The sequence below is a fragment of the Mirounga angustirostris genome, unplaced genomic scaffold (assembly GCF_029215605.1).
Source record: "Mirounga angustirostris isolate CCGP_5_RB_7025 unplaced genomic scaffold, mMirAng1.0.hap1 SCAF_1, whole genome shotgun sequence".
Lineage (NCBI taxonomy): Eukaryota > Metazoa > Chordata > Mammalia > Carnivora > Phocidae > Mirounga > Mirounga angustirostris.
In genome coordinates this window covers 28,611,981-28,636,436 of record NW_026991709.1, presented here as the reverse complement: position 1 = coordinate 28,636,436, position 24,456 = coordinate 28,611,981, and the positions used below count along the sequence as shown (strand labels likewise).

General features: G+C 37.6%; 1 protein-coding gene and 1 pseudogene across 3 annotated transcripts in view; one reads left to right on the top strand and one right to left on the bottom strand.

The window, feature by feature from the left end:
- SAMSN1 (SAM domain, SH3 domain and nuclear localization signals 1) overlaps nucleotides 1-24,456 on the bottom strand; it is a 419,971-nt gene that overhangs the window by 40,481 nt on the left and 355,034 nt on the right. The window contains exon 1 of one of the 3 annotated variants that reach the window (XM_045902662.3): nucleotides 7,941-8,128. The exons of the other annotated variants lie outside the window; for them this stretch is intronic. Coding sequence (XP_045758618.1) covers nucleotides 7,941-7,997 — 57 coding nt within the window. The 5' untranslated portion in view covers nucleotides 7,998-8,128. Of the gene's footprint in view, nucleotides 1-7,940; nucleotides 8,129-24,456 lie in introns of those variants that run through there. 3 annotated transcript variants of the gene reach the window in all.
- On the top strand, nucleotides 19,187-19,325 carry LOC123835097 (U2 spliceosomal RNA; annotated as a pseudogene).

The window sequence follows — 24,456 nt, the reverse complement described above, 5'->3', positions numbered from 1 at the left end:
GTGGGTAAAAGGGAGTCAACTGTAGCGAGGTCAGTGGGGCTGGCTGAATTAGGGGACTGGTCAACTGGAGGTGGAAGAGGGATTTAGGGCAATTGGAAGGAAGGAAGCAGCTGAAAATCAAATCCTCACAGTTAGTAGAACTTCACGGACTGTGTCATGAACTGCATTTTAATTTTTCCCAAAATTTGTATGTTCAAGACCTAATCCCTAGTACCTCGGAATATGACTATATTTGGAGATGGGGCCTTTAAAGAGGTGATTATGTTAAAATGGGGCTGTTAGGGTAGGCCCTAATCCAATCCTACTGGTGTCCTTATAAGAAGATGATCTTTACTGATTGAGCCACCCAGGTGTCCCATGAAGATAAGCTTTGGACGCAGAGAGAGAGACATCAGGGGTGTACATGGACAGAGGACTGACCAAATGAAGAGGAGTAATGGGTGGCCATCTCCTAGCCAATGAGAGAGGCCTGAAACAGATCCTCCCCTCAGGACCCACAGAGGACACCAGCCCCCAGACACCCTGATCTTGGACTTCCAACCTCCAGAGCTGTGAGACAATACATTTCTGTTTGTTAAGCCACCCAGCCCGTTGTATGTTGTTAAACTCCTACCAGCGAAGCTCATCATGGCGGGGGAGAAAAGAGGCCAGCTGTGCTGACAAATGGCTCTATGTATAGAAGAATCACTTCGTCTACCACTAGAGACAGCTTAAAAACCTCTTCTATTCTTACTAATCAATTCTTAATGTAGGACATTTTTGTTCTCTGCTAAGAAGCTAATTATGAATGTCTTGTTTCTAAAAGTTCACCTAAATCCTTAACACTAGAAAGGAAGAGAAATGGATCAGTTTGGTAATGCTAAATTTGGAAACTTGGATATGTAGAGTATGGAGTTAATTCCATTAGAAAAAAACACAATCTTCAGGGATGATGAAGCAATTTGTCTCCAAAGCAAGGCAAGGAAAGATTAAAGAGATGTGTCTCATTAAATTGATTTTTAACAAATCCAGTGCATTGGTAGTCAAAGTAGTGACTTGATACTCTTCCCATAGGATATAATATCCAAATTTCCAAAGAAAGGAAGGCTACACTTTTGTTATCCTCTCAGCCATTTGTCTCCTGAACTTCCTGTATGCTGTGTGGACACTGTGGTTCTTTGATTTTTTTTTTTTTTCCAAGTTTAGCCAACCCATTTGGCCCTGTTTTTTGGCTACTTGCTTGCAATACAACTTGATTATAGATTCATATTCTGTAAAATGGGAAGGTTAGATGAATTAGTGCTTTGTTTTGAGAAAAGTTTTCAAGGCTAAAATTATTTAACTCAAGCAAACATGATGAAATGAGCAAATTATTTGTTCATCTCTTCTGATTTGAGGTGCACTAGGCATGAGAAGTTCAACAAGAAATTGTAGTTTGGAGGAAGAGAAAATCTGGGGAAGTGACATCGATTTTGGGGTGAATTTCTGGTGGTGTGACACAGAAATATAGGCATTTCTCCTGGGAATGTGGGCACCAATTAGAAACGAGAACAATGTAGGGCAGTGGCGGCCTTTCTGTTCACCAGCTTTTCAACACATGTGGTGTGAAGTTTCCTGTACATATAATATGTACAAACAGATCCCAGACTTAACATCTCAGCATCCATCCTGCCACTCCCCTTGTGTGAGCCACCATCGTGTCTTGCCTAGTTTCTGTAGGAGCCTCCTAACTGGTATCTCCTCCCTATTTTCTCTCTAGGTCCTTTCAGTATTTTTGAATCCCAAAAGACAGAATAAGCCCACTAAAATGTAACCCAGATCCTTCCTTTCTCAACATTTTTCAATACTAGCCCAAATCCTTACAATGACCTAGAAGCCCTCTGCGATCCTGCTCTTTGGGAACATTCTTCCCCTTGTGCACTCTGTTCCACTGTTTCTCAAACACACTAGGGACACTCCCGCCTCAAGGCTTTTGGACTTGCTCTCCCTTCTATGAATATAATTTCATCAGTCAAACTCGTGGGCAGCTCTTTCATTTCCTTCTGGACCTTTTTCAAATGTCCCATTCTCACCAAATCTTTCCTGGTGTCTTGTATTCCTTCCCTTTTTAGCACTACTTAACATACGATATATTTAAAATATTTCTCTTGCAAAAAAAAAAAAAAAAAATTTCTCTTGCTTGCTGTGTGTCATCCCCAGTAAATGTCGATTCTGTGAGGGCAGGGAGCTTTGTTTTATTCACCACTGTATTCCCAGCATATGGTCTACATTGTCTATAGTAAGCACTCAAGAGATATTTGTTGTATTGAATGAATGAATGAAGAGTAAATGGATTAATCAATCACTTTCTAATCTTTTGAAAAGATTAATAGAAAAAATGTTTCCAGATTGGGTAACTAAAAGTTCTTGATGCTCAGGTACATTCTATATTAAGTAATCAAAATATTTGAAGATGGAATCCAATCATTAGTATTTCTTAAGGTTCTTCAGTGATTCAAATGTGCAACCTAGGTTGAGAACCATCAATGTAAACATTTCTGAACTTTAAAGTTCTCAGAGAACTGATAGGTATCTAGGGAGGCCAGCGAGTCAGCACTTGTAACAGAGCTGCTGGTCTGTATGACCACATGAGCAGCAAGCATTTAGACCCATGTTCAACTCGACCTTGGTGGCCCCGTGATACCTTTTAACATGATCTATACTCTGTTTTCTCCTGACCTGTTTTGTTTTAGTTTTGGATCATAATTTATTTAGTTTTGGATCATAATTTAACTTTCTTGGAAAACAAAGGTGACAAAGTACTAACTAAATACATAAATGAACAGAACCTCCGGGAGAGTTTTTTCGGATATGGAGAGGAGTAATAATCAAAAGTAAAAATAAACATTTATTTACACCCATCATTTTGTAAATGGAAAAAATATTTCCTCCATTATATATCATATCTCTTATCTGGGATCACTTTGAAAAGCCAGAACATTCAACTGAATTTATCTAAATTAAAGTCCAAAATTACACACCAGTTGAAGAAGCAAAAAGAAGTAACGGGGGGAAATCCACAGGTTTAGAAGAAGAAAAGCTGTCCCCTCTAATCTTGAATAATTTTTTTTTTTTTTTTTTTCCCCAGCTATGATACCTTGAGGAAAGTATTTCACTCTGGAGAGGCAATGCCATAAGCTCCTTCTGTAAGTGCCTGGCCTAAAGTAAGAACCTGTACATGTGAACATTTCTTCCCTTAACTGGTTCGACAAGAGTTAAAATGTATCTCAGCAGTCCTGATAGGAAAAGCAATGAAGAAAGCTCTTTAATGCCCCAACTATGTGTCACCCTTGTCTAGGAGCATAAATTTGCACAGCGGGCAGTGCACTGAAAACAGCTCATAATCAACTCATCACCTCTCATCATTGCTAGGATCGAATGCAAATGGGAAAGAATGCCACTTCAGTCATTGCTAGGGAAAATTAGCATCTGTGACACTAATGGTGTCTCATTTAGTATGTACTTTAGATTTAAAAATGTAAAAAAAAAAAAAAGCTATTTCCAGAACTGCCATTATTCCAGTGTTTCCCTTTAAAATAATAGTGGTATTTGAATCTCCTTTACTCAAAAAAAAAATCCTGCTAACACAGATCATTAATCCCAGCCGAATAAAGGCCAAGTTGTTCTAATTACAGTTGCAGAGTTTCATTTATCTATTCCTTTTCCGTTTTCGAAGTTTCTACCATATTCCCTGACCTGGAACAAAGGTCTATGGTTATGTAAAGGTGGGCCTCTCCAGAGATTCTTTTTTTTTCCTTTTAGATTTTATTTATTTATTTAACAGAGAGAGACACAGCAGGAGATGGAACACAAGCAGGGGGAGTGGGAGAGGGAGAAGCAGGTTTCCCATGGAGCAGGGAGCCCAATGCGAGGCTCAATCCCAGGACCCTGGGATCATGACCCGAGCCAAAGGCAGACGCTTAATGACTGAGCCACCCAGGCACCCCATCTCTCTGGAGATTCTTGTACAACATTTGCTGTGCTGGAGTCCTTAAAATAAAACTTAAGAATGAATTACAGTTGCATTTATACACATAACATACAAACTTTCTTATGAACACATTAACAGACTTAGTACCAAGGGAAATGAAAGTACACTGCGCTAATGGGTATCCATACTTGAATCAGGATACATAGAGTAGACACAAGAAACTCCATTCACTCTATACATGTTTGTTAGGGGCCTACTACATTGAAGGTGGTATGCTAGGGACAGGAGGGAGATATGTGGCTATACTTAATCTCAGGATTAGGTCATGATTTTTTTTTTTGACAATTTGAACATTTGAATATTTTAAAAATTGTTGTTGTTTTACAATTTTAAGTTTTGAAGCTTGAGTGGACACCTGGAGGGATTTTGTTGGTAGCATTCTTGTATCAGAGACAGGAATGGAGGACTTCTAAATTCCTTTCCAACTTACGGAGGCTCTTAAACATATGTTCTTTCTGGTTTCCATAAAACATATTTGTTAATTAAGACAGAAATAGGAGTCATATCTACAGTTCCTATGCTAGTAATAGCAGCATAATAAGAACAGAAATACTAGAAATTGACATATGTATTTCACATCTCACAGTTGCATTTTTCATCTGACTGTGTTTCTGCTCAAGTTAATTAATCTTCTCTATGCCTTCTCATCTATGAGCTAAGTAAGAGTGATTCACAGAGTTGTTAGAAATATTAAATATTAGGGGCGCCTGGGTAGCTCAGTCGGTCAAGTGTCTGCCTTCGGCTCAGGCCATTATCCCAGGGGTCCTGGGATTGAGCCCTGCGTTGGGCTCTGCTTCTCCCTCGGCCCCTCCCCTGCTCATGCTTGCTCTCTCAAATAAATAAAATCTTGAAAAAAAAATTATTAGTGTACAAGAAGCTCACAATAAATATAGAAAAATAAAACATTTCAGTTGGAAAAAGTCATGGAAAATCATGTTCTATAATTTAAGCATTTATATAGTGTAATGAGATCATATCTTACCAAATCTGAATCCTAGATACGCTTAAAATTTTTAAAAATCACTATCAGTAGTGGGCACTAGTGATGAGAAGGCAAAAACAAACTTCAAAAAGCAAAGTATAGAACCTTGCGTGTATGTTAGGCAAGGCTATTTTTGAGTGATTAATCTAAATGTAGAGTACTTAGCCACTATTCATCAAATTTCTTTAGTAATTTAGAATTTACCTACATACACCATAGAGAGTTCTGAGACACAAATTAAACTTGTTGGAATTTATTTACATTCCAGTATACATAGTGGGTTTCTTTTGTTAATACTTCTCCAAGGCCTTCCCAGTTTCCCTTATAGAATATCTCGGGTCTCACTCCCTTAACCTACACTATGAAGCCCTTATAACAAATATGAATACTATTGGTCCGATTTATGAGCTATCTGAAGGAAAGATCCCATACCAAAAAAGGAGAAACAGGTATAAAGGGTGAAAAAGATGACATATTAATGATAAAGATGGTAAAACTGTATTTTAATTATTTTTTTTGAGTCGTGGACGTGTCTATTGGTAAGGCTTGTGAATGTAAGAAAATAATAAATCATTTTGTATATAGACTCCTATAAAATCTGTTGCTACATTTTATATCCGTGAATGTTTTGAACTTTCTCACAATCATAGGACCTACTTAAAAATACTCATAACAAAGTCCTTCTCCATTGATTTCCTTTTCAAATGATCAGTTCCATAATTTTTATCTGAGGTGACATTAGGTATAATATGCATTCACCATTTGAATTGGGTACTAGGTCACCTGAACTATAACGCACAGGAGTTAACACAAACTAGATGATTCAATAATGGTTCCCTCATTTTTAATGCTGTTGCTCTTTACCTACTGTAGCCTTCACAATAAAAAACAAGAAAATCTCTCTCAGACATTCTGTAAGAGTATAGTGCAAGGAGTATGTCTTTCTGGGTCAGGAAATGTGAACTATTGTTTGGTCCCATAGTTAATCAGCACAGACTGTGTTATTCCCCATATTTCAGGCTGAATTCTTGATGGTTCTATTCTATCTTTCTAGACACAGGCCGTATGATCCTTTCCAGTAGATGAAGGAATTTGCACTCTTCATTCTACTAGCCATTTATTTGTAGGGATCATCTCTTTCACCTTTTAGGGATTCTGTTTTTCCATAAAATTCACAAAGAAAATTACCCAGTAAAATAAATAAATGTGAATTGAAGAGGATTTGTTTCTAAGACATAAGTATAATAATTAGAAAAATATTACCTCAATATAAAAGGAAAGGCCTTAGTGGACCTGGAATATACAAAAAACATACTTGTACATATACACTCACATATCTCTTCAAATTCATGTAGAATGAAATCACTCATCTAAAGAAAATGGAACTCCATTCACAACAAAAGTTAATGTTTCCAATGTGATTATTCTCTGTGATGTATTTTATTCCCAGATAGATGTTATCAAATATATTTTTATTTAAAGGAACAAAGAAGTCAATATGATGAACAATACTCCACTTATATTTCAACGGTTCCTGCAATTAAGGCAAATGATGATGACAGACTAAAGTATTATTTTGAAAATAGTTCAATGACATAAAAATGACAGTTAACTACATAATGCAGTTCTTGTGAGATAATTTCACTTGAGATTTTAAGTACTTGAAGGAGAAAACCTCTGTTTCATATTAACTTTTATGGTCTTCCTAAAACCTACTATTGTCAACTCAATATTAGTTACATTTAATTGAGTAAATTCTATATAAAATTAATCTTAAGTATAAAAGTGATGTTTTTAGAAATTTTTTTTCTCTTTGGGAAACACTGCTGTGAGTTTTTATTATATTAGGGAAAAAGACAGAAATCATGATACATTATCCAGTTGTATTTTTAACTAAAGATGCTTGACTTAGTTTTTAAAGATTGGGAATCATTTATTTTTTAGTTTTCTTCAGACAGGTTGTATAGTAACTTGCAAAGATTTACAAAATATTGACCATTGTTCAATGCCACATCAATTTAGAAGTTCACAATCAATTCCCAACTCCTTTCTCTCAAAACGAGTGCCAAGCAAATAAAAACCAATAATAGATAATATGTCAGTCCTCTAAAAATACATCTGACCTCAGCTATAGTTTATTCACAAATAGATTAAAAATGTTATTTATCTAGGGAACTCAAGAAATGTATAAGTATTGGGGAAGACCTTTGAACCCAGTATTTCATAGTTTCTTTCATGTTATTAATGAAACTAATTTAGAGCTCTACAATAGAATCTAAACTTTGTTATCTCATGCTGTACTTTTTTTTAAAAAGTGACAATTATTGTCAAGACAAAAATAGCATAACATTCCAAATAGAACCAGTTTGAAAATCTATCAATATATGGGGTTTTGATGCTTCTTAAAATATAACCCAATCCTCTCTCTTAGTAGAGTGTTAGTTCAAGCAAGAGTAGGAAAAATAATCTTTTCAACAAGCTATCATATTTTAATACAAAAAAATGGAAAAAAGCAAATATTTAGCCAAAACATCTCTCTTTTACAATCTTCTCATAATTAAAAGTATTATGAGAGCTGAATACGTGAGGGATAAAATGCATTCAGTTAAATAAACATTGACAACTTTATAGTCATTAAAAATGTTCAAGAGTATTTCATAATATCAACCTTTCGGAGACTACCACATTGATTTCCATGAAGTTGGATCTAAGCTCAAACTTCAGTTACAAAGGTAAATGATCAAATATACACTATAAGGGAAAATTACAGAGACAGTAATTGTCAAGTATTATTTAGCACCTAGTTGGCATTTCAATGTTCATGCTTGCCCTGAGGCATTCAGCCTACGGTTGAATTGATTTATGACTGACAAGAGAAGAACAATGTGTGTGTGTGTGTGTTTATTCTACTAAATGGTTTTGTTTTGTTTGTCTATGAAATTACCTTACCTTTGGTTTTTGATGTTTCTCCTTCTCTGAAGCACTGGATGGTTTTCTCTTCAGCATTTTGAATTCAGACTACTCCAAGCGAGTGCACTTTCTTTTGTACAGAAACAACTGAAGGCTGTCAGCACTGTGCCGTCTATGATGTGTAGCAGATAAGTTTGAGCCCAGTGACCTGCCACTTCCTACTTTGGTCAGGATATGACTTCATATCTACATGGGTAAAGTTTTTTTTTTTTTTTTTAAACGGTAATTCTTTGGTAACTCATGTTCTGTATCTTGCTATCCTTTATGAGGTCGATTCCTAAATCTCACACTTTGAAATGCCTGCAGTTACCATTACGGCCATAAGGATTCAAAATAAAGATTTTTTTTTTTTTTAGTTTATATGAAAATAAAAATCTATAACACATTCTCTGGATGGAGAGAGGAAAATATCTGAGATAAAACTTGGGATGTGGGCATCTTACTGTTAAAAAAATGAAGAGAATACTCAGGGTAGCCAATTTTATACTTCTAAGTAAACTCTGTTATTAGATGAAATAAACTAGACTTTATGCACTACTCATCCTACTTAAAGCACGGATGCATATACTAAAAGACAGAGTATGGATGAAATTAATATAAATATAAATAAGAATGTGACTTCAGAATTCAGTGATTACACATATTGTTACTTTCTAAACACACTACTATGTTGTCAAGCCCTGATTAATACGAAAATCAGTGAAACAGAAGCCTGCCTTAACTGGATGTCTCTTCTGCCACAAACCGCAGTGCCATCTACTGATAACTGCTATTTCAGTGATGATCCAATGGATCAATGGTACCTTCAAATGAAGCATCCAGAGTCTCTATTTAATAGGCCTGGAATAGAGCTAATATGGCTTAGAAAGACTTTTCTCATCCAGCTAAAGGATTTAACATTTTTATTATAATGTCAAAACCAAGATACCCAGGAAGTAAAAGCAAAAAGTTCAAGCTTTCTTGTTAATTAGGGATTTACCAAAGGGAGACTCGGGGAGCGTCTAAAATTCCAGTTCTATTAAAACAGGCATATTAAGAATATCAGCCTAGATTTCCATTTATTAAACCCCTGGGTTGAAAAGCAGTGGTGCCATATTCTTTTTTTTTTTTTTAAAGATTTTATTTATTTATTTGAGAGAGAGAGAATGAGAGAGAGCACATGAGAAGGGGGAAGGTCAGAGGGAGAAGCAGACTCCCCGCCGAGCAGGGAGCCCGATGCGGGGCTCAATCCCGGGACTCCAGGATCATGACCTGAGCCGAAGGCAGTCGCTTAACCAACTGAGCCACCCAGGCGCCCAGTGGTGCCATATTCTTGATGAGCAGCTTCTCTAGGTCAAAACCAGCTGACTCTATTTCTCAGTCTTCCCTCATACCTCTGAGCCGATCCTCCCTGAGGCCCAGTTCTAAGAGTTCACATTTCACTAATCATTTAATGAATATTAAATGACATGTTGTGTGCTGTTGATATACAGTCAAGAGGCTGTATATCATGCCTCTTGACTAGCTTAAAAATTGTTTATGTTCTATAATAGAATTAAAGAGATACACTTAAGATTCTGGTTAATATGCTGCTGTTTCTAGGTATTAAGAGCAATTATATTTTTAGGAATTTTAAGACTGGTCTTTTCAAAATAACACCGAGGACTCTGAGGTTGGGTAATTCCCTAGAAGCCTGGTTTAGGTTCAGGCAGTGACCTAAGTATATTTTTGTTTCATCTTTTCAGGAATTGAAAGTCATGAAAAAAAAAAAATTTTTAACTGAAACATTTGCACCCTCAGTGCCCCCCTTTCTTTACCTGTGAATAGAAATTTAATTCAAATGTGAAGTTCAATCAACAACATGAGAATGATAGTACCTGCACTTAACTACAGTAATAGAGTTTTAGGGAGAATAAAAGGAAATATCAGTAAAGAGCGTACTTATTATATGACTTAGCATTTATAGAATGTCTTATGACAAGAAATGTTTGTGGATCTTAAAAAAGTAGGAGATTTCATATATTTAGGTTGGGGTGGTGTTTGCTACAAATTATATTTCTGCAATGATAACTAAAGAATAGAGAACACTCACATTCATGAGGACATACATGGACTAGACTATCTGCAGTTTTCAAATGTGTTACATTTGAGCAATGTGTATAAAATCGCAATTTATGATCTCTAGGCACTTTACCATCATTAACACTTTAAGAAATATTTTTAAATGTAAGTAAAACATTTTTCCTTCAGAATTACAGATGGGAGAAGCAATTTCCTAACCTTCTTTACTACTCAGGAAAAATATTTTCTGGAGATATTAAAAGACATTTGAAGTCCTATCACAATCTATGTTAAACGACTTGGTACTCAAAAAATCTCAGGTAGTAAGGTAGTAAATGCTTTCTCTCTCTCTTTCTCTTTTTTTTAATCAGTTATCTACTACATTATGGAATTCTGGGGCCACCAGGATATTTAATGAGTGACCAGAATGACCCAGCAAATTCCAAAGTCAAAGGTAGGACAAGAATGGGGTAAAGAGTATTGAACATACCTAACTCCCTATCATGATTAAACCACTAACCCACATGTTGCTTAAGACATGTTCTGAAGCAGGGAAATTGCAAAACAACAGTCTGGGTTCTTTGTTTTTACAAATTACCTTAATGGTCTTAGAACCCCAGCAGGGTGAAACAAGGTTGGGACTTTGTGGTATATATACCTGTCATTATTTCTGAGTCACAGAGGGTGAGTCAAAATTTTAAAGAAATGCAATCAAATAACAGCCTTTGGGGTATATTTTATGAGAAAATGAAGAGGACATAGAAGAGTTATTTTAGCAGTTCAACAAATATTTATTAGTGGATTGCTAATACATGAATTATCAAATTCAAATCAGAAAAGTATAGGTAAAACAAAATATGGTCTGATGTCTTTGATTCTGATATTTTGATTGCCTGAGGACCTCCTTTGCTTCCTGCCATCAGGTTGAAGACTGAAATTAGTAATGTTTGGATTAATCCTAGTCTATACCTAGACACTTATATTTGTTCAGTGGAAGGAGAGTTTTCAAATCAAATATTTTAAAATGGGACTGTGGCGGCACCTGGGTGGCTCAGTCGTTAAGCGTCTGCCTTCGGCTCGGGTCTTGATCCCGGGGTCCTTGGATCGAGCCCCACATCGGGTTCCCTGCTCCACGGGAGGCCTGCTTCTCCCTCTCCCACTCCCCCTGCTTGTGTTCCCTCTGTCGCTGTGTCTCTCTGTCAAATAAATAAATAAAATCTTTAAAAAAAAATGGGACTATGATCCCCACACCACCTTAATGTGTACACCTCCAACATGTGGACTTGGTCACAGTAAATCTAATGCTTCTGTGTATTACTGGGGCGACCATGACCAAAAGCTGTTTTAGTAACTATAACCTAAAATACTTCCGACTATATCTCTAATGCATTGTTGGAGGAAGACAACAAAGAAACATTTTCCAAGAACTTGAAAAATAAGAGAAATAAGGTTGTAATCATGGAGTACAACTCTGAAATTAACATTTAATCTTTTTTTTTTTTTTAAGATTTTATTTATTTATTTGACAGAGAGATAGCGAGAGAGGGAACACAAGCAGGGGGAGTGGGAGAGGGAGAAGCAGACCCCCCGCCGAGCAGGGAGCCCGATGCGGGACTCGATCCCCGGACCCTGGGATCATGGCCTGAGCCGAAGGCAGACGCTTAACGACTGAGCCACCCAGGCGCCCTGAAATTAACATTTAATTAAGATAGATTATCTTATGGAAAAAATGGATTGTATTCCATTTAGATCTGCAGAATTTAGTCACTTGTGATAAAGAAAAGAAGGAGTCAGTCATAAAAACAACTTAAACCTGATAGTTCTGCTTTTCTTTCTGGCTCCTCAGAGCAGGTTTCTCTCTATAGAATGGGGAAGGGAAATTTATAGAAAGAAGCCCAGTGGGGCTGCTGTGTTCTTGCCTGTTTATGGTTGCTGGAAGTGGAGATCGTACACTATCATACAAATCCCAACTCAGGATTTCTTGAAGCAAATACCATATTGATCTGATGAAGTTCTTGCAGTTCTTTACTCAATAATTCAGTTGGTAATTTCAAAGTCATTTGACCATATACAACATATTGGGTGTTGTACCCTCTACATATCTAGATTACAATATGATGGATAAAACACCTCCTTGTTTAGACTTGGGGGTTTACAGAGAAATGGTGGTATGGATATTCTCCCAGACTTAAAGTGGGGATGAAGGCAGTGGAGCCAGGGAGAAATGGTGAATTCTCTGTGAATCTCTTAGATTTCCTAGCTCTCCAATTCATTTACCCATTCTGTCTCTGGAGTCCCTATTTACTAACCCTTTTTCATAAAGGACCCAACTCCTTCCCTAAGCTCTTGAAATTCCTTCTAATGTCTTACTAATTGAAAAGCCTTGTAGTGGCTTTTCTGCTTTGCCCGGGGACCTGCTTTACAGAATGAAGAAAAGTTTTTGAAGAGATAATTGGGAGAAGAGAAAATTCTGCTCCTACTAACAGGAGGTATTAAGATGAGAGCTAAAGAAGTTTGTTTTTCCCAACGAGGCCTAAAATTAAGCATATGTATCATGAGGATTAATTTTTTTTCCAAGAACCCATATTAAGTCTATATGAGAAATTAATATTTCATCTGTTAATTTCTCTTTGTGATATGGTGCCTTGCCTGAGTTTTATCAGAGTTCTCATATCTGTTAATTTCTCTTTGTGATATGGTGCCTTGCCTGAGTTTTATCAGAGTTCTCATTCATTAATGGTGATGGGGTGATGACCAAACCACTTAGGAAGGTAGGAGGAAATCTTAATTCATTCTGCCTCACATAGAGAGAGGAGTGTAACAGAGGCAAATATCTGGGTTCAAGAAAGAGAGCTTCAGTGAACTTCAAGTATTTTATTTATTTATTTATTTTTTTTTTTAAAGATTTTATTTGTCAGAGAGACAGAACACAAGCAGGGGGAGAGGTAGGCAGAGGGAGAAGCAGGCTCCCCGCCAAGCAAGGAGCCCGATGTGGGACTCGATCCCAGGACCCTGGAATCATGACCTGAGCCGAAGGCAGCCGCTTAACCACCTGAGCCACCCAGGCGTCCCAAACTTCAAGTATTTTAATTCTCTGACAAGATAATCCATCCTGCGGAGATGGATGCAGCAAGCAATTCTAGCTGGATTTCAGTAAACAACACATTTGTCTAACTATTTCTCTTAATTTTATTTTGATTTTAAGCTCAATAAGTAATCTCCTAATGATGATTTGGTTCCTTGGGTAGGTCTGTCTACAGGAGACAAATGCATTGTTCGAATGGACATCAAGTACCTAAAATACTGCAATTGTATTTCTTACCATAAATTAATGAATTGCCATGTCCCAAAAAGGGATCCACTCTTGGTATCCTCAAAATACTATCCCTCTGAGAGAGGAGAGCTGCTGGTCAGGTGCTAGATGTCTTGGAAAACCTCTTGAGAGAGAGCCTGATACCCTGCAATATTATTGCATATTTTAAATTTCCCACAAGATAATCAAGAACCTTATCTCATTATCTTAACTGTAGAAGAAGTAGAGAATTGCGATAAATAAAAAGGACCAATGGTTTAAGATAAATGGGGAACCTAAAGAATCATACAGTAAGAAACTGTTTTGAAAGAGACAAATAACTTCTAAGATCATATCTATGCCTGGCAAGATGTTGGAAAACAATATAAAAGAAGACTTAGTAAACACAAAATGAGGTGTACCAGTTCCAAAGTGACAAAAATAATTAGGAGAGCTAAGTTCAAAATAAGTACAAATTATTCAGATTATTCAATAAATTGTAACTATATACTTTCTAAGTGGTTGCCACAAGTAATAAAATAAAATTTCATCTATCTATGATTCAAAGTTACCATACTCATGAAGTAATCTTATTCTCAAAGTTAATAATAATGAGTATCCATTTGAGTGCTTATTATATGCTTATACTGAGTGTTTTACCCATATTTCCAATGTAACCCTCAGAAAATCTCCATGAGCTGGTCTAATGTTACCATGGTCAACTTCCAGGTGAAGTTAGGTGAAGTGTCCAGTATGCACAGCTAGGAAGTGATAGAGTCAGGATTCAATCCAAAGCCTCAGCTCGTAACCATCATTCTCTATCATAGTTATGCTTTGGCATATTTAAAGACCTGCTATAAAGTAGAAATGATTTATTTGGGGGTTAGGTTCCAAATGATAAAGACTGGGAGGAGAGTAATGCTGAGCTACTGGTTGGAGACAGTGTTTCAATTATTACGTGTATAAAATAATTTGAAACCAGTAAGTGTGCAACCCATCTAGAACCCTCTTAAACACTTAGCACCACAGGGACACCTGATACCACTTCATTTTCCTTCTCCAACCCAAGCTACTTTGTTGTGACTCTAAGAAGAGTTAAGAGCCCCTCCATGCTATCTTTAATAATAATTTCATGCTTATAAAAATCAGGGTAGGAGCATAAATTAGACTTGTCCACACTTTATGAAATTCCCTAGGTTCTGAAGTGCCCTGATGATGGCTTTTGATAAAGTATTCATCTATAGGGGCACCTGGGTGGCTCAGTCGTTAAGCGTCTGCCTTCGGCTCAGGTCGTGATCCCAGGGTTCTGGGATTCAGCCCTGCATCGGGCTCCCTGCTCGGCGGGAAGCCTGCTTCTCCCTCTCCCACTCCCCCTGCTTGTGTTCCCGCTCTCGCTGTGTCTCTCTCTGTCAAATAAATAAATCTTAAAAAAAAAAAAGTATTCATCTATAAACTGATACTATCTGTGAAGTTACTACCATGAGCACATTCTATTTCCTCCTTGATCTGGAGCTATAGCTCCCAAATTTATGTTTCTAAAATGTATTATTCTCTTAATCTTTCACTCTTAATTTCACCTGTTTTTGCTTGCTTTAATGTCACATCTAAATTATGGTCATAATTTTCACATTTCTATAATACTTTTTCCTTCAACACGTCTAAATGGCATTTTAAGTTTTGTAAAAATTAAAATGCTTACCCTAAAAAATTGAAAAAACAAAAGCTTTCCTTTCTACTCCCAGACTTCCTAGTAAATTTTTCGCTGACTCCCTGCAGTATTAAAACCATTTTTCTCATTGTTTATCATTTTTTTCAATGATACACCCATACTTTCTTGATTTATGTATGAGACATTACCTATTGATTCCTGTTTTTATCCTTGAGGATTTTGTTCTCTTTTCATTCCCCAGTTATTTAGTTAAATCATTAGTCATTATTATTTTGTAAATATTGTCTGTGGCTAAATCAAATTGTGTTTAGTGCTTTATGTTTCCTCTTTTTGTCCATTTTTAGAGCTCATGATTACATTCCTTTTTTATGGTTAGTTCCCTATGTATTGTTAAAATATCCCAGATAAATGTCCCAAATCTATCAGCTGATTAGTTTTTTAGAGAAAGAGAGAGTGAGCACCTGTGTGTGTTGGGGTGGGGGGGCAGAGGGAGCGGGATAGAGAATCTTAAGCAGGCTCCAAGCCCAGCACAGAGCATGACATGGGGTTCTAGATCTCACACCCCTGAGGTCATGACTTGACCTGAAATTAAGACTTGGACGCTTAACTGACTGAGCCACCCAGGTGCCCCTCAACTGATCAGTTTTGAATATTTAAATATAGAAATCATACTTTGTAATTTCAAATGCTCCAACATTTCAGGTTTATTTTTTCCTCTGTTCCAAGGTGGTCTGGTTGTTCTCTAAGTATACAGGGCTGAGGCTGAAATGGAACTTCTCAATCCTCTCTTGATTTGGATACTCTGTGGCCTGAATCTCATATCATCAATGTTGTCTCTTCTCTCATTTGCAGAAACACACTTTCCCGAATGGAAGTGTTCTAGGTCCTTGTAGATCCTTCACATGTGAATGGTACTTTGACCGGAAATAGAATTCTAGCCTCATTTTTCCTTAGGATTTAGAAGGCCTCTCCGTTGTCCTCTAACTTTCAGAGTTGTTATTGAGAAGTTTAATGCCGTTGTGATTCCTGATTTAGTGTATATGGACTCTGTCTCTCTCTGTGTTTCCCCTTTATCCTTGGTATGTCCTAAAATCTCATATGATGTGCCTTGATATGGGTTATTTTTACATCCCCTGTACATTCATTCAGTGGCTCTTTCAAAATGGAAACGCACAACTTTCTGGTCTGTGTTTCTTTAATAAATTCTTCATCTCTTTTTCTCTGTTCGCTCTTTCTGGAAATCTAGTTAGTGCAGTTTTAGACATCCTACTTTAATTTTTTTTTTTTAAGATTATTTATTTATTTGAGAGAGAGAGAGAGAGCACAAACAGGCAGAAGGGCAGAGAGAGAGGGAGATACAGACTCACTGTTGAGCAGGGAGCCCGATGCGGGGCTTGATCCCAGGACCCTGGGATCATGACCTGAGCCAAAGGCAGACGCTTAATTGACTGAGCCATCCAGGTGTCCGATACTTTCATTCTTTTATACTTCTTTGTTCCATTTCTTTTTCTTTTCTGTTCTGTTTTTTTACATTCTAGGAAATTCCATTACTTTTTCTACTAATGATCTAATAAACATTTTTAACTATAATATTTTATTTTGCAAAAGTTCGGAATGTTCTCTTTTTATAACATTCTGTTCTTTTTATTTTTAATAAAGCAGTAAAAATTAATGAAGTCAACTGTTATTCAATCATATGGATAATCTTAAAAATATTAAGTGAAAAGAACCATTCCCAAAAGAATTACATGTAGCACGATGCTCTTTAAAAAAACAAAACAAAAACAAAAAGCACATATACACAGTTTAAAAAAGGAAAGAGTAAGGAACACAGCATTTAGTATAATAATTCACTTAGGGGAGGGGGTGCAGCATAGATAGATATAGGTTATTTCTGAGGTCCTATTTTGAGACTTTATTTCAGGGGTTTATTTTAATAAGTATATTATTAAAACTAACTAAAGAAAGTGGGTCTTGAAAAACATTCTGTTCTTAATTCTTTTTTTTTTTTTTAAAGATTTTATTTATTTATTTGACAGAGAGAAACACAGCGAGAGAGGGAACACAAGCAGGGGGAGCGGGAGAGGGAGAAGCAGGCTTCCCGCGGAGCAGGGAGCCCGATGCGGGGCTTGATCCCAGGACCCCGGGATCGTGACCTGAGCCGAAGGCAGACACTTAAGGACTGAGCCACCCAGGCGCCCCTGTTCTTAATTCTTGGTAAGCCAGTAAAATGTACTGGGTAAGAGGGTGCACTTGTGAACCTGGTAGATGACCTGGGTTAAATCCTGGCTCTGCCATTCAATAGGATGTCCTTGGCAAGTTCCTTCGCCTTTCTATTAAATAGACATGATAGTAGTGCACACCTCAGGGAATACTATGATGATTAAGTGAGATATTATTATAAAATCAGTACAAAAGTGTCTGGCATGCACTAGACACCAAGAACTAAATACATAAATGGAATATGTTCTCTTTCTGATGTCATTAATTACCATTAATTTTCTTTTCCATCTGTCCCTTTCATTGCCTTTGTTTTTCTCTGATTTCTTTCTTCTGCTTGTTTTGATCTCTGTCTTTCATCTTTGAGGCTTTCTTCAAATGCCTAGCTATCTTTGGCTGTTGGTACATCACTAAGAGCATGGTATGAAAATCCTCACTAGTAGCTCTGTAACTGGGTGGGCTTACTAGGTGAGCAGGCAGCAAAGAAGCCTTCCTAGCAGAAGACCCCCAGATGGCAGTTTCTGGAGTTCTATTCTCTGAGGCCATTCAGGTTTGGTGGGTGATAACCATCCCATGTCCTAGCAGGGCTGCGGGGGAGAGGAGGTAGCTTCCCTGCAGCTTTTGAATGCTGCAGCTCAGGAGGTCTTCGGTGCACACTGCCTCGCTGCACTGCACATGCTTTGCTGAAGGTGTTGAGGCTGCCACTGGCTCTAGTCCTTCCTTCACCTTCCACTGTTCCTAACATTAGCTGGCAGCTCTCCCTCACCTCCTTTTACCGAGTGTTCTTGTTGGTGTGGGTTTTCATCTTTTTGGTAAATGTGTGCAGGTAATATATATATACTATATTTAAGCACTAGTTTCGCCAACTGTTTCTTCATATTTGTATCACCTCTGACTCTCTTTCATTCTGTCCTTTAAAATATTTGTGTCTCTTTATCTTATTTTGCTAAGCTCCTAATTATAGGGAACATACATCTAAGTACACACTCACACAAAACTGATCCCTGTCACTACCCCTCCTACCTTATAATTTTTAAGATTGACGTAGGACATGGCTGTTGGCATGACATGTAGGAAGAAGCCCAGCCACAAACACAAAGCTTTTCCAGGGCAAGTCCATTCTCACATTTAGGTATTTGTGCTCTGTAGACATTTGCAGATGCTCTTCATGAGCACAGTCTTGTGAAATATTTTGCCTTTTAATTCTTTATAGATAATAAAAACAACAATAAAAAACTTAACATTTCATTAAAGTCTTCAAAGTAATTTTTCAGCTAAGAAAATAATTCAGTGTCACCTGGATCATACGTCATTAGGCTGAAAGGAAATTCTGTCCATAGTACAGTACTGACCAAACAGATTGAACTAACTCTGCACGGAAGTGTTTTCTAGTTAATTTTTATCTGAGCACATGTAAAAAATACTTTACATGTACTATTAAAATCCCTGCTTTTCAGAGTCCATCGTCTCAGGTTCTAGAGGGAAGAGGGGTGGGAGGATGGGTTAGCCTGGTGATGGGTATTAAAGAGGGCACGTACTGCATGGAGCACTGGGGGTTATATGCAAACAATGAATCATGGAACACTACATCAAAAACTAGTGATGTAATGTATGGTGATTAACATAACAATAAAAATTAAAATAAAAAAACCCCCAGCAAACCAAAAATAAAATAAAATAAAATCCCCTGCTTAATTCATACTTCTTTCCCCAGAAGCACGGAGGAAGGGAGACTGTTCTGATCAATAGACCATGATTTCCTGTCTTTACCTACTGAAGAAAAATGCAATTAATGAAATATTGCTGAAGAGATATATATGAGTTCCTTTCCTCAGAAAAGCTATTCTTACACTGGAACAACAAAATCATTTCTATTATCTTTCTACCTTCACTCATCAAAAAAATCTACAGCAGATTCAAGAGTGACCACACTGTTTTTCATACCTTACCATTTGAAACTGCACTAAAACTGTAAAGCTATGAGAGACAGTAATTGTATACCCTATCGCTTCTCAGCCTTTTGGCTAAGATCAAGTGTAGTATCTGTTCTTCTCAGTTTAATACCCTATCTATTTTTTTTTAAAGATTTTATTTTTTATTTATTTGACAGCGAGAGAGAGAGACAGCTAGAGAGGGAACACAAGCAGGGGGAGTGGGAGAGGGAGAAGCAGGCTCCTGGCCGAGCAGGGAGCCCGATGAGGGGCTCGATCCCAGGACCCTGGGATCATGACCTGAGCCGAAGGCAGACGCTTAACGACTGAGCCACCCAGGCGCCCCTAATACGCTATCTATTTAAAGAATCAAAATCCTTTATGGGATCTTCCTTCCCTCAACTTTGGCTACAGTATAATTAGTTTAATTATGATTAAACTAACATGCAATTAGACATACTTTAATTACATATTAGTTTAATTACAAAAGAAATAAATAGACTATGATGGTGGCGGATGTATTTAAAGTAAAAATGTTTACCATAGCAAAATCAAATTTCATAGTGCCATATATATACACATACACACATCACATGCATATGCACATATACATGTGTGTGTATGTCTGTATGTGGTATGAATGTATAAATAACATGTATATGTTCATTTGGATGGAATTCCTTCTTTTTCTCTTAATAAAAAGGGTAATGGAAGAGCCTCTTAGGAGATCAGGTACATTGTAAATAAATACACATTATCCTCCCTGACCAAACACACACAAAGTAAGGTTTCCACATAAAGTGTGAAGCCACAGTGAGGCGCAGCTCTTCAGAAACACCCCCTGCATTCTAATTTTAAAGCATCTGTATTTGTCATTTCTGGGAAGGGAAAAATCAGGTGGTCATTTCCAGGACTCTACAAGTATGTTACTCACAACTCAATTCTATTCTCCTTTCTAGCAAGAAAATTTTCCATAACTTTTCTCCTATACTTTTGAGAAATGAAAGTCTGGTTTTCTTTGTTGATCTGTAGTACGGTGAACCAAAGAACCAAGTTAACATTTGCGCCCAGCAGCCCAAGAAAACTGACTAACTGAAAATTAATAGCTAGTTGGAGAGAATATTGGATTCCCTGTTTCTTTTCAAGGGCACAGGATTCTAACCACCGAAAGTGGCCGCTACAGCAGTTATACATTCTGGTGACTAGTCCTCTGTTGAGCAAGCCTGCCTTGGGGTCTGCTTTTCCTCATGCTGCCCATCCTTAGAGGTCCTGTGGTGTGAGGAGAACATGTGTGCTTTGGAGGATTGATGTAGGTCTGAATTCAGACAAGCTATATAACTGGGGACCAACATCTGACCTTTCAAAGTTTCAATTTCCTCCTTGGTAAAAGGGGGAAATATTTCTTCTTAAGAGTTGAGTTTAAATCAGAAAACATCTATAAAATTCCTCACACAGAGAAGGTCTTAACAAATGCTAGTTTCATTCTTTCTCCTTCAGATGCAAAGGTAGAAAAACATGAAATCGCTAGGGATTCAAGCCCCACCCTCATTCTGGGATGTGGTCACAGTGTGACCCAACTTCTTGGTAACCTGTTCAGCCTCTGATTTCCAAAGCCTGCACATGATGTCCTTGCTAGTTTAACCTGATGTTCTCTCATTGTCACATGCTCTAGTGATATTTGAATATGCTACTTATCCTCTGCCACCAAGTAGGGGAAATTTCTACAGGGGAATTCAGTTCTACTTTCACTTACCTTTGGGATAAGCATTTAACTGTGGATTTGCAAATGCACTTCAAACAAACTCCAGGCTCTTTCCCATGACTGGAACATGGGAATGTTCCCCTCAACATCTCTGGCCTTTGCCTCTCTGTGCCGCTCTCCTCTTTTCTCCGACCTGGTCATGTTGGTCTTTTCGCTGTGCTTGGACACCATTCAGTCTGTTTGCTTGCTTTGCTTACCTAGAACGCAGAGGCCAGGCTTATTGCTGGCACTAGCATAGAGCCTGGCACAGAGAGAGGCTTCGGAAGCATTTGTTGAATGGGTGAACACACTAAACTCTATAGGTTTGCCCCCATTAGGGGCCATCTCCTTTGGACTAACAAGTATCAGGATCAAAATATCAGAATGCATACTCCTAAAAACCAAGAGGGATTGTGGCAGGCAGAATAAATGTTTAATTAGACATTATCAGAAAAACATCTTGCAAAAATTTCGCAGCATACAGACTACAAACCACTTCATAAAATACTTTCTCCTTTATGGAGAAATGCATAAGATATGTCAACATACCTCCTAATGATGATAATGATATATTATTGATTTATATAACATTCTTTTCCAAGGCTTGAGCACCTTTTAACATAAATTATTTTACCCTAACAGCTTTCCTATGAAGTGCTTATCCTAATTTTATGCATATGGGAAACTGATTATTTGAATTTCCTCTTCTCCCAAGTCAGCCCCTGATTCTAGGACTTTTAATTGAGCCCACGAGCTTTCCTGCAAAACATTCATTGAAATGAAATACCTCCTTACAAGCTATTGAAAGAAATTATATTGGTCTCATCTCCACTAAAATCCTGGCCCTATAATTCTCTGAATATTAAGTGCTTGACTTAAACTTATCAACTCATCCTGTGGAGATGGTTCTTTTGAAAACTAACACTTCTTCTTTAAAAGAGAAAAGAAACTTCCTTTACATGATAATATATTTAGGGGAAAAACATGGATTTTGTTTCTAGTTCTTTGTGCAGTTGGTAAGTATGTCATATGGTTCACATGCAAAGCCAACTTCTTTGTACCAGCAAAGGTCAGCTCCTCTTCTGGCAATCAGTAGGTGAACGGAAACTACACAGTACCACCTCGAGAAGGCACCAATCTAGAAACTGTGACATCTGTCGCTGGTCTTTAAGTCACTGTAGCTCTGGCCACCAGCTTGGAAACCCTTAACATGTGTCAAGGCATTTCCTATGACTTCCTCTTGCACTGGTGAGGAGAACTTGGCATAATCCCTCTAGTAGGTAGACAGAGAGAAGACTGAGTGGGATTTGAATCCCCCATAGGCATAAAATGTTGCTTCTGAGCTTCTCTTATCATTCTTGTGCTCCAAGATGTGGAGGACAGCCCCTCTTATTTGTTTAATAAGTATTTATTGAATGTCTCCTATGGGCTTGGCATTCTGCCAGGTGTCCAGAGATGGAAAGGCATGGGCACTGCCTTTCAAGACTTTACTAAGAAGACAGGCAGACCAAGACACAATGAGAATCCAATGTAACACAGTCTGTATCAATCCAGGTTGCAATGTGTGGAAAAAAATAGACAATTGCTAATTTGTCTGGAGAAGTAGGGAAATAATTCACTAAGAAAGCAATGTTTGAGGTAATATTGAGCCAATGGGGAATTTGCTGGGCAGACAAGGAAAAAGAACATTCTAGCAATGAGAAGAGTATATATTTGTTGTGGTGTGGAAGTGGGAGTAATTTTTATAGCAAGTGTGTATGGTAAACAAAGAGAAAGGCAGATGATGGGGCTGCCAGATGGTTTAAAGGCAGGCAATGAATGGTTTGGAGGTCGTGTATTATGGGTTGAATTGTATCCCTCCTCCCCCCCCCCCCCCCCCCGCCCCAAAGCTATGTTTAATCCTAACCCCTGGTACTTCGTAATGTGACCTTATTTGGAAATGGGATTGCTGCAGTTGAAAACTGGAGTAGGTGAGCTCTTAAATCAATATGACCAGTGTCCTTAAAAAATGAGGGAAATTGGACACATGCATGCACAGAGGGAAGACTAAGGAGAAACATACAGAGAGAGGCTGTCCATGTGAAGATGGCAGAAATTGGAGTTATTCTACCACAAGCCAGGGACACCTGGGGCTATGAGGAGCTGGAAGTCAAGGAAGAATCCTTTTGTAAAAGCTTAGGGACAGTATGGCCCTGCCAACACTTTGATTTGGGGTTTCTAACCTCCAGAACAGTGAGACAGCCACCTCAGTTAGTGCTACTTTATGGCAGCCCTAGGAAACCAATGCACTATACTAAAGAGTATAGATTTGAATATAATGGGAGTACACATTTGTATGGGATGGGAATTACTGAAGAACTGATTGCCAAAACAAGAGAGTGACATGACCAGATGTGTGTGTGAGACAGAAGGCTCTCGCTGAAATGTGGAGCTTAGACTGGAGATGGGGAATGGAGAGAATTTGCAAAATTTCCAAAGCTCATTGACCACTATACTTAGGATCTCCTCGTCTATGAAATAAACAAAAAGGATGGAAAAAAGATCACTCTTCTCCTTCTCTTAGTTTGGCTCAAAATGTTATAGTAGAGCTCTCCTGTCCGTATAATGTTACCTGGATAAAGAAAGGGGCACACTTTGAAATTCAATCCTTCCAGACTCCCTTGTTTAGTGACGGGAAGGTCACAGTGAAAAATGACAGTACTCATACTATGATACAGACACTTCAAATGATTTCAATATTGATATTTTGATATTGATGAAAAAACATAATTCAGTTGAAAATCTCATAACCATGAAATGAATAGAATTAATTTTCCAGTAGCAAGCCATTTGAGTTCCCAGAATGGTTTTCTTTGATCTTTATCTTAATTGGAGAAACTAATTTATATCCATATTTTGAAATGTCTATTCCTAGGCAAGTAAAAAACTTGTTAAGACACATACTGTCACTAAGATCAATAGTAGGGATGCTGGAGTAGAGCTGGTATTTCTGTTAGGTATATTTCCTAGAAATATCATGAATTGTGATGATAATTGGCAGCTCTGATGCAAGCAAATGACTTTTTAATTGGAGTAGGTGGCATCCAAACCTCTGACACTTGTAAGGCTATATACCCTCTAGCTGTTTCTGATCTTAAATGGTTTAAATAGATCCTGTTACAAATACAGAAGACTTGAGTATGTTTTCAGTATTTTAAGCAACATAAATGCACACACACACACTTTACAAGTGATATATCTTTACTAAAGTGATAGAATTCACTAGAGAGCAAGAAGCCACTGTTAAGGCATTCTGAATCACATTCTGCCATTTCATCATAACCTCCTGAGACATAGCGTGTTGTACTTGCATATATGAGTAAATAATTTAGTGAATATAAAACATGTCTCAATAACTTCCACTTACTGAATATCGTAACTGATGTTACAGAAATATTAATTTTGGGGCACCTGGCTGGTTCAGTTGGTAGAGCATGCGACTCTTGATCTGGGGGTTTTTGAGTTTAAGACCCACGTTGGACATGGAGCTTACTTAAAGAATATATATTAGTTTTATAACATAACCAAACATGTAAAGTATATGTTTCAGATTGTATGGTATT